Below are 16,719 nucleotides of genomic sequence, written 5' to 3'. Positions count from 1 at the left end.
ATAACATACTGATTTTTGTCATTGGTTTCTTTCAGTTAGCATGTTACCATGTTATAGCATGTATAAGTACTTAATCCCTTTCATGGCTGAATAATACTCCTTTGTATGGATAAACATCGAGTTTTGTGTCCGTTCTTCTGTTGAACATTTGGATTATTTCTACCTTTTTGCTATTACCAAATGTCTTTTAACGTCCATACCTTTTTACAATCACGTAAGTTTCTTGACACGTCCTAGGACATGTCAGAAGAAAGCACAGTTATTCCTAGAGAATTTCTGTTGTCTATTTGATGAATAATGAAATGTCAGAGTTGTACAGAATGCAACATGAGTTTTTATTTCCCATTAGCGTAGCAAATGGAAAGCAGTTTGAGGTTGGTTAGTAACGTCTAAGGATTGTTTTAATAGTTTTGGTCTCCTGTGTAGGCTCTTCATTATATGTTGTTGGTATCCGAAGTAGAGGAAACCGAAATCTTTAAGATTTGTCTTGAGTACTGGAATCACCTGGCAGCTGAACTCTATAGAGAGAGCCCATTCTCAACATCTGCCTCTCCATTGCTATCTGGAAGTCAACATTTTGATGTTCCTCCCAGGAGGCAGCTGTATTTGCCTGTGTTGTCCAAGGTAACAGTAGTGGGTGGTTGAATGTGCTTCCTGTGATTTGGGGGACCAAATGCAAATACTGGCTTTTATTTTTTGGCTAAATCTATCCAAGCACCACCTGTGAGTTTCTTAGGAATGCAAATGAGATGCAAGAAAGTTAACAATTGATTTTTATCCATGTTATTTATTCTTTTATATTGTGGGAATAATTTTGTTTGGTATGTTGGTGTTGAGTGGGAGTGGGGGTTACATTTGATGTGACTGATTTCAAAGATCTAACAGATTTGTTTCTCTTGTTTATCGTTGAATAGGTCCGTTTACTGATGGTTAGTCGAATGGCTAAACCAGAGGAAGTATTAGTTGTAGAAAATGATCAGGGAGAAGTTGTAAGAGAATTCATGAAGGATACAGATTCCATAAATTTGTATAAGAATATGAGAGAAACATTAGGTAAGTTAATAAATACTGTTAATTTAATTTTTATCTTTGTAATTCAGTTTGGGGTAGAAATACTTTTTTAGGAAATATGGCATGCTTAGGTTCTCAATCTGTTAATAGCCATCCTTATTAATGTGCTATTAGTCTTAGTAAAAATCTTTTTGCATTTTGAAACATTTGGAATTTTTTTCCTTGTAGTTTATCTTACTCATCTGGATTATGTAGATACAGAAAGAATAATGACTGAGAAGCTTCACAATCAAGTGAATGGTACGGAGTGGTCATGGAAAAATTTGAATACATTGTGTTGGGCGATAGGCTCCATTAGTGGAGCAATGCATGAAGAGGATGAAAAACGATTTCTTGTTACTGTTATAAAGGTATGTAAGAGATAGGTATGAACTGGAACTTTAGCTAAGTGTATTTTATTACAAATGACTGAAATTTGTCTTATTTTACAGGATCTACTAGGATTATGTGAACAGAAAAGAGGCAAAGATAATAAAGCTATTATTGCATCAAATATCATGTACATAGTAGGTCAATATCCACGATTTTTAAGAGCTCACTGGAAATTCTTGAAGACTGTAGTTAACAAGCTCTTTGAATTCATGCATGGTAAATCCTATTTGCTTAATATATTTTATTTAGTTACTTTTGCTGAATAAAAAATGGAAAATATTTCTTAAATTTTTTTTATAATTGTTTTTGTTTTAGAGACCCATGATGGAGTCCAGGACATGGCTTGTGATACTTTCATTAAAATAGCTCAAAAGTGCCGCAGGCATTTTGTTCAGGTTCAGGTTGGAGAAGTAATGCCATTTATTGATGAGATTTTGAACAACATTAACACTATAATTTGTGATCTTCAGCCTCAACAGGTATGTGGATCAGCAAGGATATTTTTCTTAGAAAGTAACTACTGTTTTAATGAGAATTTATTAATGGGAGTAGAAAGAAAGCCACTCTTGAATTCAGTTCAAGTGTTTCTGTGGTTAGGTTTTTATAGTGAGGCAGAAATCAACCAAAAGTTTGTTAGGCTGTTTTCCTACTTAATATAAATTATTTCTGACACTTTAACAAAATTAGTTTAAGTGTGTATGTGGATTGTTTGTGTGATGCATGCAAGTAAAATGTCTGCCTTTTAACATAGGTCCATACATTTTATGAAGCTGTGGGGTACATGATTGGTGCACAAACAGACCAAACAGTACAAGAACATTTGATAGAAAAATACATGCTACTTCCTAATCAGGTTTGGGATAGCATAATCCAGCAAGCAACCAAAGTAAGTTTTATTACTTTTTGTGAAAGTTCTAATGGAAATTGAGAAAATTATATTTACAGAAGTAGTAAATTTTGTACCTTTGACATGTATATCTGATCCATAAGTACTTTTATGTGTACTTTTGCACATTGAAAAAATTGTAATATTTTTATTCTGTTTTGATGGAAAATTGGGAATATTTTGCTCTATTTTTAGTAAAGACTTTTGCATTAGTTTCACCATTTAACATAAATGTCATGGTGCTTTGGAGTAATGTGGGTGTAATGTTTTTTGCTTTAGCTACAAGAATAATTCTCATATGTTAAATGGAGTTGTTTTTTGTCCTTCGCAGAATGTGGATATACTTAAAGATCCTGAAACAGTCAAGCAACTTGGTAGCATATTGAAAACAAACGTGAGAGCCTGCAAAGCGGTTGGACACCCGTTTGTGATTCAGCTTGGGAGAATTTATTTAGATATGCTTAATGTATACAAGTGCCTCAGTGAAAATATTTCTGCAGCTATTCAAGCTAATGGTAAGCGATTCTGAATTCTTATGGAATGATGTATTAATAAGTCAGTTCTGCATTCACTGCCTTGGCATAAGCATTCAGCACTTCTTGCAGATTTAAATTAATCCGTCCCATGTTTCAGGTGATCCTAGACAATTTTTTTAACCACTCACAGGCCCCTTTCCCCTATAAAATTAGTCTTAGTTTATTTTCCCAGGAAATTCATCTGTGTACTCTTTTTTTTTTTTTTTTTTTTTTTCTTTTTGCGGTATGCGGGCCTCTCACTGTTGTGGCCTCTCCCGTTGCGGAGCACAGGCTCCGGACGCGCAGGCCCAGCGGCCATGGCTCACGGGCCCAGCCGCTCCGCGGCATATGGGATCCTCCCAGACCGGGGCACGAATCCGCATCCCCTGCATCGGCAGGCGGACTCTCAACCACTGCGCCACCAGGGAGGCCCATCTGTGTACTCTTGTCTTTTAAGTTTTCTAATGGTAAATGGGAACTAATAATATCTGAAGTACATGTAACTGCCAGTGTAGAATTTTAGTTGTTAAGTTGGATTCCACCTGATTGTATTTTTTAGGTGAGATGGTTACAAAGCAACCATTGATTAGAAGTATGCGAACAGTAAAAAGGGAAACTTTAAAGTTAATATCTGGTTGGGTGAGCCGGTCCAATGATCCACAGATGGTAAGTGAGATGTGCTTTTTGTTTTTAAAGTTGATGCTGCATTCTCTGGAATGTGCATATATTCTGTATGCGTTTAGCTATTTCAAAGGTAATTTAGATGTTTACGTCTGGCATTATTTTATAACATTCTATTTAGTGGAGTCCTTGAGTACATTAAAATAATAAGATATATACCATCTTCGAAAGAAATTGCTGTTAGTGGTGGGGGGGTTGGTGATGCAACAAGATAGCTGAGATGATTGGGTCGTTTTTATTTTTCCATGGATAGAGTTCAGATGAAATTTTTGTTTTCCTCATGGCTTTGAGAGCAATTTGCAAAGCTGTCATTAGTTTGCCTCTTCAGTAGGGGGGCAGTAAGCACTTTCCTAGTTGAAAGTTTGAAAGTCTCTTTTGCTCTCTTATTCCTGTTAGTCTTTTTTTTTTTTTTTTTTTTTTTTTTGCTGTGTTGGGTCTTCGTTTCTGTGCGAGGGCTTTCTCTAGTTGCGGCAAGTGGGGGCCCCTCTTCATCACGGTACGCGGGCCTCTCACTATGGGGGCCTCTCTTGTTGCGGAGCACAGGCTCCAGACGCGCAGGCTCAGTAATTGTGGCTCATGGGGCTAGTTGCTCCGCGGCATGTGGGATCTTCCCAGACCAGGGCTCGAACCCGTGTCCCCTGCATTGGCAGGCAGATTCTCAACCACTGCGCCACCAGGGAAGCCCTCCTGTTAGTCTTAAGTGGTTTTCAGAAACTAAACCAGCTCCATATGCCTCAACTTGGGGAAAATGAGATTTATGTTTAGTTATTGTATACCTTTCATTTTCTTGATCCTGGGAACATTACCAAAAATCCTATCTTGTTTATCACTATTGTGTGGAAGTAGCACTGACAACTGTGCAACTTACTTTCGTAATGTTGAACTTTCAGTGTTGTTCCTATTGATATGGAAATTTTTTTAGGAAATTCTCAAGGTATCAAGCTTAAATACCAAAAGGTTTTAAACATGTATTATGTATGAGATCAGAACTGTATTTAAAATTGGAAAGTAAAAAGGATGAATTGAAGAAATTGAGAAGTTCATAATTTACAACAACTTAGGCAATAATTTCAGGCGTATCAGTGGTAATAAGAAGAAGGGTCTCATTATGTTTTACAACTAACGTTTATGTTGAGGTTTGGGGCTGTGAATTCAAAGATAGTCAAACACTTCAGATCCAGTATGTAGGAAAATAAATTATTTCAGTGTTAAGAGTAGAAATGTGAGGGTGGGGGAGGAAAGAATAAATGAGTCATGGGTATGAAATGTATAATGTGGGGAATATAGTCAATAACTCATAACTTTTTATGGTGACAGATCGTAACTAGACTTAATGTGGTGATCATTTTGAAATGTATAAAAATACCAAATCACTCACTATGCTGTGTAACAGGAAGTAACATTGTGTTGTAGATCAACAAACATACAGCGAACTCATAGAAAAAGATACCAGATTTGTGTTTACCAGAGGTGGGGGAATGAGGGGAGGGGAAATTGGATGAAGGCAGTCAGAAGATAAAACGTTTAGTTTTAACATAAATAAGTACTAAGAATGTAATGTACAAACATGATAAATACAATTAACACTGCTGTTACCTTATATAAGAAAGTTTGTTAAGAGTAAATCCTAAACGTTTTCATCACAAAATTTTTTTTCTATTTGTATCTATATGATGATGTTCACTAAACTTATTTTATAATCATTTCATGTATGTAAGTAAACTTAGCGCTATACATTAATCATGTCTCAATAACACTTGAAGGAAGAAAAAGAAGTGAGAATCAGTTCTAGTTAAGAGAAACCAAGTAGGTAAAAGGAAAAATAATTTTGTGCTTATCCTTCAAATCTTAACTAGACTTGTTTTGTATGGTGGGACGCTACTAACTAGTAATCTTCAGTTAAATGAAACATGGTTATATTTATTGTGCACATCTTAATGGAGAACCTATTAAAAGCATAGAAGTTACGCCTTACTAAGACTATTTATTGAGAATCTTGGAAACCCTCACACAGTCTTTCTGGCATAGTCCAGTTCCTTTTTTGAGAGTAAGTGATGGTTATTATTTCTGATTATTAAAATATCAACAAGCATTCATTAAATTAAAAAAATCATTGGGTGTCTACTTTTGGTTAGATATGAGTACCTTAGTACAGTATTGGTGAGGAGGGCTCTACCTTGAGGTTACCCATCCCATACACACAGTATTCCTAGAATCCTGGTCCCGCCACAATACTTAGAGTGTCAGGCCCCAGTTTCCTTTAATAATTACAGATTTAAACTATGCAGTGTCCATGGCCCTTCTCAGCCTATTGTGATTTCTCACTTTCTCTTGGTAAGGTTTTAATATACAAAAACTTTTAAAGCACAGGAATTTCCAGTTTTCAGCAGATGATCAACCTAGATTAAGTCTTACAGATGACATTGACCTAGCTGCTTAATAAGAGTTAGCAAGTGCCTACATTAAAATTGAAAAGTTGTGGTTTTTTGTTTTTTTGTTTTTTTTAAACAGGTAGCTGAAAATTTTGTTCCTCCTCTGTTGGATGCAGTTCTCATTGATTACCAGAGAAATGTCCCAGCTGCTAGAGAACCAGAAGTGCTTAGTACTATGGCTATTATTGTCAACAAGTTAGGAGGACATATAACAGCTGAAATACCTCAAATATTTGATGCTGTTTTTGAATGCACATTGAATATGATAAATAAGGTATGTGATTTGCATTTCAGTTATATAATGGGAGGTTTTGCATTATGTCCTTTTCACTTTTAAAAGCATAAATGATGGCTGTGTATGAGTACAGCATAAACTTTAGGCTCTGATATTAAATATTTGAACTTCTAGATAAGAAAAATACTTGTTTTTTAAATTTACAAAAGTAAATTTGATAGATTGTTTATTCAAATAGCAGCTTGCATTCGTTGAAAACTTGCTACATTTTAGTCACTGGCTTTTTAAAGTGTAGTTTGTGCTTATAAGGAATGGGAAAATGTATTAATCAAAAAGAAAAAATGTACATGTAAGTGTACACAATTACACAGTAGATAACAATTTTTCTAATCTGTATTAGTGATCTCAAAGTCACTTAAATGTGGTAGTAACAGTCTCAGAGTGAATAGAAAATATGATGGTCTTTATGTGGGTTTTGTTGAGTTCTCTTTATAAAAAAGTGAACTTGTATTCCTTCACTTTGGTAATTCATTTGTCTAATAAATAGTAATTTTGTCTTCCTTGACAGGTGAATTCTATTAGCTTTTGAGTTTGACTTTCACATCTTATGGGGTCCACTAACAACTCCAAACATTTATACTGAATTAGGGCTTGCTTTCCCCCTTCCATTTAACATAATTCAGGCATTGAAACTTTTGTTCCCACTATTTGTTTTTAGGACTTTGAAGAATATCCTGAGCACAGAACGAACTTTTTCTTACTACTTCAGGCTGTCAATTCTCATTGTTTCCCAGCATTCCTGGCTATTCCACCTGCACAGTTTAAACTTGTTTTGGATTCCATCATTTGGGCTTTCAAACATACTATGAGGAATGTAGCAGATACAGGTAAATACATAGAAACGATGTTCTTTATTCATTTGCCTACCAACCCACAATCCGTGTACAGACACTTACAGGTAGGTGTATAGTGGTAGACAAGTAGGTATCACTTCACTTGTCATGGTTTTGTTTGAATGCATCAGTTGTGTAGATAGGTCTGAGTAAGTCCTATAAACAGTTTAATCAGATCCAGAGTGAGTTCATAGACAGAATTGAGTTACGGGGAGATGGGCATAAGATTCAAGGCAGGGAGAAAGAACATCACTCACCCATATCCTCACCAGTGTTTCCTTTTCCCCCTATGCTTTTGCTCTGTAGCACCGAGGGTTAACTAAGGATAAAACAAAAAAAACTGTTTATAGTTGGAGGGTTTGTTTTCCTTTTAAATAGTAACTGTTTTATGTAATAGAAAAAATCTACTCAGTTGCACTGCTTTTGGAGTGGATGTAGAGAGAATCAACTAAACTTTCAGAAATACTGGAAAGGTGGTAATGGTTAGATTATAGCCTGTAAGTTAGCAGACTTTGATTCCAGTTTAACTCCATTACTGAGTCAAGATAATTTAGGCAAATAATTGTCATTAGCAAAAAAAAGAGGGGCGAATGGACTTTGAATGAATTGTTTAATAGCTGAAACACTATCATGAATGTTGTCAGTATGTAATAACGTTGTTGGCATTATGTGTATTTTAGGCTTACAGATACTTTTTACACTCTTACAAAATGTTGCACAAGAAGAAGCTGCAGCTCAGAGTTTCTATCAAACTTATTTTTGTGATATTCTTCAGCATATCTTTTCTGTCGTGACAGACACCTCACATACTGCTGGTAAGAATTTAAAGCCATAAAAGTATGTGTTCCAGTTGCTATTACATCTTGGAGTTAATGATGTCCTTCTTATCAACAGGTTTGACAATGCATGCATCTATCCTTGCATATATGTTTAATTTGGTCGAAGAAGGAAAAATAAGTACACCATTAAATCCTGGAAATCCAGTTAACAACCAAATGTTTATTCAGGAATATGTGGCTAATCTTCTTAAGTCTGCATTCCCTCATCTTCAGGAGTAAGTATAAATAGACTTTTTAATAAACTTAAATTTTTAAGTTTTTTTTTTAAAGCAATTAATCATTGTGTTTTGACTTGCAGTGCTCAAGTAAAGCTCTTTGTGACGGGACTTTTCAGCTTAAATCAGGATATTCCTGCATTCAAGGAACATCTTAGGGATTTCCTGGTACAGATAAAGGTATGTATTTTATTTGCAGTTGCAAAAGTATTGACTAAATACTGATTGAATTCTTGCATCCAGAATTGACTTGACCACTTTTTGTAGTGCAAAATGAGTGGGCTTTTAAAATATGTGTAATCTTACTCTTTTGAGACTGATTACAGAAAGAAACACTTTCAAATCAAGGCCAGGAAGGAGATAGGTTTGAAATGTTCAGGGGAGCTTTTTATTAATATAATTCATTTTAGAATATCTATTGCAACATTGTGATTGAATCCCATAGGTATTTTTAAAGGAGTGGAATGGGTGAAAGAAGCACATTGGTAGTTCCTTTTGGTATTTTCCATTTTGTTAGTAAGGAATTCATTTTAGGGGGAACATGATAATTAGCAGATACCAGCCTATTTTTACTGCTGTTAGAATGCTCCATTTACTTATGGGAAGAGCAATTTTTCTTGTATCATCATGCTTTAAAGAAATACAAAAAGTACCATGAAACTCATAAGTAGTTGATGAGTTATCTATGTCTATTAAAGAATTGGTCACATAAGATATTCAGGTTTTTTTTCCCCTGCAAAATCCAAAGGTTTTGTTGTTGGGTTTTGTTTTTTGTTTGTTTGTTTGTTTGTTTTTTACTGTAAATATAAAATCAGTAAAAAATAAAAAAATAATTCATAAAGTAGAGAGTGTATAAAGGATGAAAATTGTCTGAAACACCGCTATGAGGACAATTATAGTTAAACTTGATCATTAGTGTTTCTTGGTATCGTTGCTTATGGAGTATATTTTGTATATGGCATTATACTATCCCTCTTTTGAAATCTTTTTTCCCCCCCAGCTAACACCTTTGGTTTTTAATTCAATTGTGTAGAATTATAAAAATAATATACCATAATTTAAACTCAGTAATTGATGGATAAATTATATTGTTTGTGTAAACTGGGAGGTGCTTATCTACACTTTTTTTTCCCAAAGGCGAGTCATTTTGTGAATTGAAGTTTACTAAAGTATGTTGACATTTCAACTATCTGTTTCCACAGGAGTTTGCAGGTGAAGATACATCGGATCTCTTTTTGGAAGAAAGAGAAACAGCCCTTCGACAGGCTCAGGAAGAGAAACATAAACTTCAAATGTCTGTCCCTGGCATCCTTAATCCACATGAAATTCCAGAAGAAATGTGTGATTAAAGTCAGAAGTCATGCTGGGTTGTTTTTTTGTTTGTTTGTTTTTTTCTTTTACTTTTTTTTTTTTTTTCTGCAACTTGTTAGCAGATGAAAATAGCATCTGGATATTTGTCGACCAAAATGATGCCAATTTGTAAATTAAAATGTCACCTAGTGGCCCTTTTTCTTATGTGTTTTTTGTATAAGAAATTTTCTGTGAAATATCCTTCCATTGTTTAAGCTTTTGTTTTGGTCATCTTTATTTAGTTTGCATGAAGTTGGAAATTAAGGCATTTTTTAAAATTTTACTTCATGCCCATTTTGTGGCTGGGATGGGGGGAGGAGGCAAATTCAATTTGAACATATACTTGTAAATTCTAATGCAAAATTATACAATTTTTCCTGTAAACAATACCAATTTTTAATTAGGGAGCATTTTCTTTCTAGCCTGTATTTCAGTCTAGAAGAAAAGATAATGAGTAAGACAAATTACGTTGTTAAAAGGATTATTATAGTGCTGCATTGTCTGAAATTAGCACCTCTTGGACTGAATTGTTTGTCTAGGCTACATGTATTACAAGTCTGTTTGGCAAGTTTGCAGCAAGATCATGTGCATATCATCCCATTGTAAAGCGACTTCAAAAAATATGGGAACACAGTTAGTTATTTTTACACAGTTCTTTTTGTTTGTGTGTGTGTGTGTGCTGTCGCTTGTCGACAACAGCTTTTTGTTTTCCTCAATGAGGAGTGTTGCTCATTTGTGAGCCTTCATTAACTCGAAGTGAAATGGTTAAAAATATTTATCCTGTTAGAATAGGCTGCATCTTTTTAACAACTCATTAAAAAACAAAACAAAACTCTGGCTTTTGAGATGACTTATACTAATTTACATTGTTTACCAAGCTGTAGTGCTTTAAGAACACTACTTAAAAAGCAAAATAAACTTGGTTTACATTTATTTTCCCTTTATTGGCTCAAACTTATTCTTATATTAATGAAAGTGGTTATTTGTGTTTAGGTATTAGGTAACATTTTAAAATGAAGTTTGATACCTGTTGACTTCTAAATATTATTTCTAAGGTTATTAAGTAAAGGCAGCACTTGTATAAAATGAACATCCTCCTGAGATGCCTTCTGTTCCCAAGAAACAAGTCCTTCCTGTGACAGCTTGGCGCACATTCTACCTTTACTTGTGGTTAAAAAGCATCTTCTTTATTCTGGTTAGGGGCTAGGGGTATCAAAGCTTAAAATTAGTCTTAATGAGACCCAAGGGGCAAAAAGCTGCTGCACATATTCTTGATTAATTGCACTCCTGTAAAACAATCCTTGGAAGTAGTCCCTTTAAGAAAGGTGGGAAGAGGGGGGAAAATGTGTAGAGTGCCTACGAAATATGAAAAGGGGGTAGAAAAAGGAAACCAACTTGGGTGAACCTGTTTCCAGAGGATTAAATTAGCCTTCTATAAACCTAGACTAAAACCTAAGCATTTGAAGTGCCTCATGTTTGTGGAGAATCAGCAACTTGGTATTATCGCTGTACTCCTAACTTCATAGGTCTTTGGCAAAAACTAACATCATTTTAGTAGAATGTAATCATACATAAAATAGTCATTAGTCATTTTTTAGAACAGATGGTAAGATTTTTAAATGTGTTCAAAGAGGAATATTGAAGGACTTTATTTAAAACTTCAGCTTTGTTAAAAGCTTGATTTGATCACTGGTATTGACCTAAAAATAAGAGGTTTTCTTGGATCAGTCAAGACTGATCCAAATCGTTTGCTGTATTTGAAATCAGCTGTAAGTTCAGAACAGCTGTCACCATTTCCAACAGTGGTCACATGTAATTTTCTTATCCTATAGCCCCATTGCCTACCTTGATATGTTCTGGATGTTTAAGAAACCAAGCTTTGGCCAAAATGAGACTATGATAGCTATAGCAAATTAAATCTAGGGTGGGTATTTCTTGCTTAATTGAAAGTTAATCATATCAGGCCAGCCTCAAGGTATTTGACAGCAAAGCACACTGATAAACTGGCCATTCGAGATGTTTGGTTTAGTGCTGTTTAACTGTTGGAACAAGGCAATGTCTCAGTTACAAATTGTGAAAGAGAACTAGAATTGTCTCATAAGTGGGTCTGAATCCTGGTCTAGGCACCCGTTAGAATCTTGGGCAAGTCATTTGAACTTTGAAGATGGGATCACAAAGCTAATTCCTGAGTCAGTTGTGAGGATATCTCAACCAACAGTAGGATGCATTTTTTCACATTTTAGCATGTCTGGAAATCAGGGTGTATTTTACAATCCATGGCACCTGAAAATTACAGTGGCGAGGCAATACCACTGACACATTTCCCTGCTTGTCCCTGTGTGAACTTAGTTACAATGGTTTGTAAGCATTTATTTAATTGCTATTTAAAAGTGTGTTACAAAGGATTGCTCAGCAACAAAATAAAATGTTACTTATATGCAAAATGGCAGAGGCAGCAGGATATAAACTAGGTAATAAAGGGAGGAAATACTCATTGTTGGAAGGATAGTCACACTTCCATATTTTCTTGCAAAGTGGCAACCAGGTATTTTGGGGGACCTAAGCAAGGGAGCTGCCCGTAAGTTATAATGCAAAGAATTGTCCACCAAATGCCAAGCAGTGCAATTTTATAAGAAACTTTGAAATTTCAAAAAGACTGCTGTAACCAGTTCATGTATTTTGTAGTAAGGACTATCATATTGTCATAGTTGAAATTATTTTCTTGTTCTCGATGGTACATAAAATTAATGGTACGTCTTGCAACTGATATCTTAGAATTGAAATAAAGCAGAAAGTAAAGTGAATTCAGTCTTCACAGGCTGTCAACTCCACATTGAGTCAAATCTATAAAAGACTGACTCGGGTGCAGATGTTTCATGATTTGATGCCAACAGACATGCAAGGATGGAGTTGGAAAAACTACAGTATTAGAATACTGAGAAATTAACTGGTCTGATTTGCTGGTGTATGTATTGGATTTTCCTCCTAGAAAGTTTCCAGCAGGATTCAGTCTGTAACGTGTGAAGACTTAGGTCTATGGAAAAGAGGTTCAAAAAGTTGTAAATCACGTAGTCAACCAATCCTGGTGTTGTGATTAGAAGCTCAAGAACAAAATGGATTATTAAGTTACATAAAAGTATATTAATAAGTAGTACTTTGGTACTTAAGTACTGTTGTAAAGTTAACAGTAAGTACTGTTGTAAAGTTTCTTACCGCTTTTTGTGCTGTTCATCTCTGATACATTCTGGGTAAACTTAAAAAATTAACTGTAATTCCATAATATATGTAGTCCATGTTTAGATTTCCCCAGCAGTTCCTAAGAATTGTCTTTCATAGCTTATGTTTTTCCAAATAGTTATCCAATTCAGATTAATGCTTTTTGCATTTGTAGTTTTTAATTTCATTGATCGTTGTTTACTTGAAAAATACTTGGTTACTGTACGAACCTGTTTTTTAAAATATCTTCTCTTTTTTCATGTTAATCTAAGCATAGTTTATATTCTATATTGTCTGTTGTCCCGATTGACAAAAGCCCTCCTCCATACCCTACCCCCTGCCTTTAGAGTCCACTTAACAATTTTATTTACAATTTTATTCTAGCTGCCCTAGGGAGTAGTCTTACTAGCTTGCAAAGTGGTTATGTATTTAAGAATATTTTTATAAATGAACATTTTAAGGTCTTTTTGGTTTTTTGTTTTTTGCTCATGTAACCAGAAAGGTAGTAACAGTGACTTCTTATAGTTTATTTTGTTGTGCTTGTATCAGTGACATCCAGAGAACCAATACAGAACTAAGGTTCTGGCGATTTAGGAATTTTTTTCTATCCCCAGCACTTGGATTATACCCCAAGGTCAAATATGGCTGTGGAAATTTCAGCTATTATACCTGCATTCTAGGCAGCAGGGAAGATAAAAGCTTCCCCTTTTAAGACTCAAAACAAGTTGCAGAACTCTTTTGAATAGATCTCCATAGCCCCACCCCATAAGAAACTGAGAAATACAATCTATACAATCTTAAAGCTGGATGTGTTGCTGCTCTGAATAGAATTGCCATTAGATTAATGAGGAAGGGGGAGAGTGAATTGAAAATAGCAGTCTTAACCACAAGTTCAGCAAAATTTAAGTGAAAGTAACGGACAAAAGGCAGTTGACTATGGGAAAAGTAAAATCTAAGCATTGAGGTCCTGAAAATGCCAAAGAAATTGCTCTTCTTACAGTGGCAGCTGTCTTTGTCATTCACTGTACACAATTCAAAAAAACACCCATCTGTACAGGGTGGCAGACAAAACCATTTACTCCTTTGTTACTAATTGCTGTGTGGTATCAATTTTCAAGATAAAAAGAAACTACTGAAACTAACATCCTGACATTACAAGTGGAAGACTTTAAAACCTAAAGGAGAGGAAGTGATACAGAAGTTGAGGGGGAAAGGCCATGTCTAAGAGCTGGGAAAGTTTATGTGTGGGAAACCTGTTGTTTCCATTGTGAAAAAGGTCTTTTGGACAAATGGGTATCTAAACTTAGAGTCCTTTTCTTGATCTACTCCTAAGTGAGCTATCACTGCTCTCACCACTGTCAAGACACCTGAGGAAATTATGTCTTTTCCCCAAAGTTTGCTGACTAAACTAGACCTTTTCTTTCCTGACATGGAAGTACCTTCTCCATTTTCAGAAATCTTTCTTTATCCGCTCACCCTGTATTTCTTTGGAGACTAGTATAGATTAACTTGCATTTAATTTTTTACATCTCTCTTCTTCTCTTAGTCTGTTAGGATAAGACCAGAGTTTCATGCAAGCTGGGATACACTTTTTTGTGCTCCAGCAAGACATGCGTAAGAAATCCAGCCTGAACATTAATTCTCTGTACTTCCTACCCTAACTGAAGTTCCTAACCCAGAATGTCCTTTTCCTACAACTATAACAAGAAAAGAAACTCCAGGCCTCCCACACTTTGATCACAAAGTCCTGAGATCAGCCATTCAAAATGAGATCAGGCTTATTCAACATGCCCCATCAGGTAAGAGCAAACTATTCTTAAGTTTATTTTACCTTTTTTGTGATTCATCCGACTCTTAGGCACAGAAAGTAGTGATGTACTTTCCACCTTGTTCAGACTATTGGTAATGGTCCACAAGAAATCGTTTTATTCCGGAGTCCACCTCAAATCTGGGTCTTCAGAGACATTTAAAAAGGTAGAACCGGAACTTCCCTGGTGGCGCAATGGTTAAGAATCCGCCTGCCACTGCAGGGGACACAGGTTGGATCCCTGGTCCAGGAATATCCCACATGCCGCGGAGCAACTAAGCCCGCGAGCCACAACTACTGAAGCCCGTGCGCCTAGAGCCAGTGCTTTGGTAAGAAGCCACCGCAAAGAGAAGCCCACGCATCACAACTAGAGAAAGCCCGCGTGCAGCAGCGAAGACCCAGCACAGCCAAAAATAAATAAAAAGGTAGAACCAATGTCCTGAGCTTTGAAGTTGATGTACCTGCACTTTAGGTTGCCTTAAGCATTACAAATAGTTAACTGGCAGAAATAATTAACCAGTTAGTCTGTAGGAAGAAAATTTTCTGCTTCTGAAGGTGATTGCAGCTAATTCACAAGTGAGCTGTCAGGAGGCTACAGCCTTAAAAATAGAAAAGAGCACATAACAATTGCCTAGATTCATCCATGCATAGCCACACACAAAAAATCTTCCTGATATGGGACTTCCCTGGTGGTCCAGTCGCTAAGACTCCACGCTCCCAATGCAGGGGGTCCGGGTTCAATCCCTGGTCAGGGAACTAGATCCCACATGCCGCAACTAAGATTCTGCATGCTACAAGGAAGATCCCTCACTCAGCAATGAAGATCTGTGTGCTGACCTGGTGCAGCCAAATAAATATTTTTTTAAAACGTCATTCTGATAGATTTTAGTAAGCTAGATTGCTCCCCTTTTTGGTCAGTAATCTTTGTTCCATGAGGTGATGTGCGATAAATTACACTTCCCCATAATATTCACACATTTTGTGCTCCGTAGAGCCTTAGCTGACTAGTTAAATTTCTTGTGCTGGACTAGGCTCTGCTTGTCTCTTAATTTAAAATCTCTGTGCTCTCTGACCGCCAAAGTAAAGAAGAGAGGACTCTTTTAGAAACAATTTTTTTTAAAAAAGGGGGTTCATTTTTACCTCTCAGCAATTCAAGTTCTAACTCCAAAGTTTGTATTAATTTAAAATAAATTTTGTTTATATAACTGTATGAAGTTATAATATGTATCTAAGGTAGGAAATACTGTTAATTCATAAATTGTACCTGTTAATATTCACCTAAGTTGTAAACTAATGCACTAATTTGTTATTGTGTTTGCTTCGACCTTAGTTCTTCAGGGTGACCTCTGATGCCGTTTTGTTTTGTCATTTTGTCTCCATGAAGCAGCTGTGTGAAGCTTATATTAGTTAAAAGAGCTTCCAGAATTTTTCTGAATTCAGTCATCACAAAATATATAGATGATTAATATTAATGAATTTTCCTGGATTCAATGGAATCATAACCTTTGAATAGCTACAGAGTTACTTAATAGATGTAAAGTCACAACCTCAGGAAAGATTCGTAGATTTTGGTAAGTCTGAACTATGCTATAAATTCCTCAGGCTGCCTTTGCAAAATAAATTTGAGAATGTGCCTGGATTGCTGGTCCCTACTCCATTAAGGTGACTCGTTTCAGAATATCCATGGAATTTTGGAGATAAGAGTTTCAGAATAATCTTGAAAAGTATGCATTCAAACAGCGTAGTCCAGCTGTGGTTCTGTGAAAGCATATTGTTTTTCATGAAACTTCTAAAACAGAAGCTGAAAGCTATAAGTTTGAAAAATACTATTTCTCCTCACTGATTCTTAGAAAAAGACTTTTAAAAAAAATTCCAATAATCATGCATTCAAGTTTCAAAAAAACATGTATTCCTCTGACAACTTTCTTGCTCCTCACTTTTGAGTTCTAAGAAGGGGAAGAGAGAGACAGAGACAAAGACAGAGATGACAGGACGAGAAATCTTACCAAGAGCGTGTTACCAGCCTCGTAAAGGTACAGATCCCGTCTTCCAAAATGCTCTTTGCTTTGCTCACAAGGAACTTAGGAGCTATGCCTTCTGGAATTGTCCCTTGGAAATTTTCACATCATGAGGCAATAAATGAATGAGAGGTAGGACTTTTTTTTGTAAAGTGGGAGATAGGATATTTGAAAGGGAAGTGAAGAGTT

At 35.7% G+C, this 16,719-nt stretch overlaps 1 protein-coding gene across 1 annotated transcript in view; it reads left to right on the top strand.

Moving 5' to 3' along the window:
- XPO1 (exportin 1) overlaps positions 1-9,641 on the top strand; it is a 42,365-nt gene extending 32,724 nt beyond the window's left edge. Inside the window, exons 12-25 of the mRNA XM_082643309.1 lie at positions 427-624; positions 915-1,053; positions 1,240-1,421; positions 1,503-1,659; positions 1,759-1,922; positions 2,195-2,329; positions 2,661-2,844; positions 3,404-3,510; positions 6,037-6,231; positions 6,911-7,079; positions 7,766-7,900; positions 7,980-8,139; positions 8,223-8,319; positions 9,342-9,641. Of these exons, the coding sequence (XP_082499435.1) occupies positions 427-624; positions 915-1,053; positions 1,240-1,421; positions 1,503-1,659; positions 1,759-1,922; positions 2,195-2,329; positions 2,661-2,844; positions 3,404-3,510; positions 6,037-6,231; positions 6,911-7,079; positions 7,766-7,900; positions 7,980-8,139; positions 8,223-8,319; positions 9,342-9,488 (2,169 nt within the window). The 3' untranslated portion in view covers positions 9,489-9,641. The remainder of the gene's footprint in view (positions 1-426; positions 625-914; positions 1,054-1,239; positions 1,422-1,502; positions 1,660-1,758; positions 1,923-2,194; positions 2,330-2,660; positions 2,845-3,403; positions 3,511-6,036; positions 6,232-6,910; positions 7,080-7,765; positions 7,901-7,979; positions 8,140-8,222; positions 8,320-9,341) is intronic.
- The last annotated feature ends 7,078 nt before the right edge of the window (positions 9,642-16,719 follow it).

This window comes from Mesoplodon mirus (genome assembly GCF_964341445.2).
Source record: "Mesoplodon mirus genome assembly, chromosome: 14".
In the NCBI taxonomy this organism is placed as follows: Eukaryota; Metazoa; Chordata; class Mammalia; order Artiodactyla; family Ziphiidae; genus Mesoplodon; species Mesoplodon mirus.
This window is presented reverse-complemented; position numbering and strand designations above follow the sequence as displayed.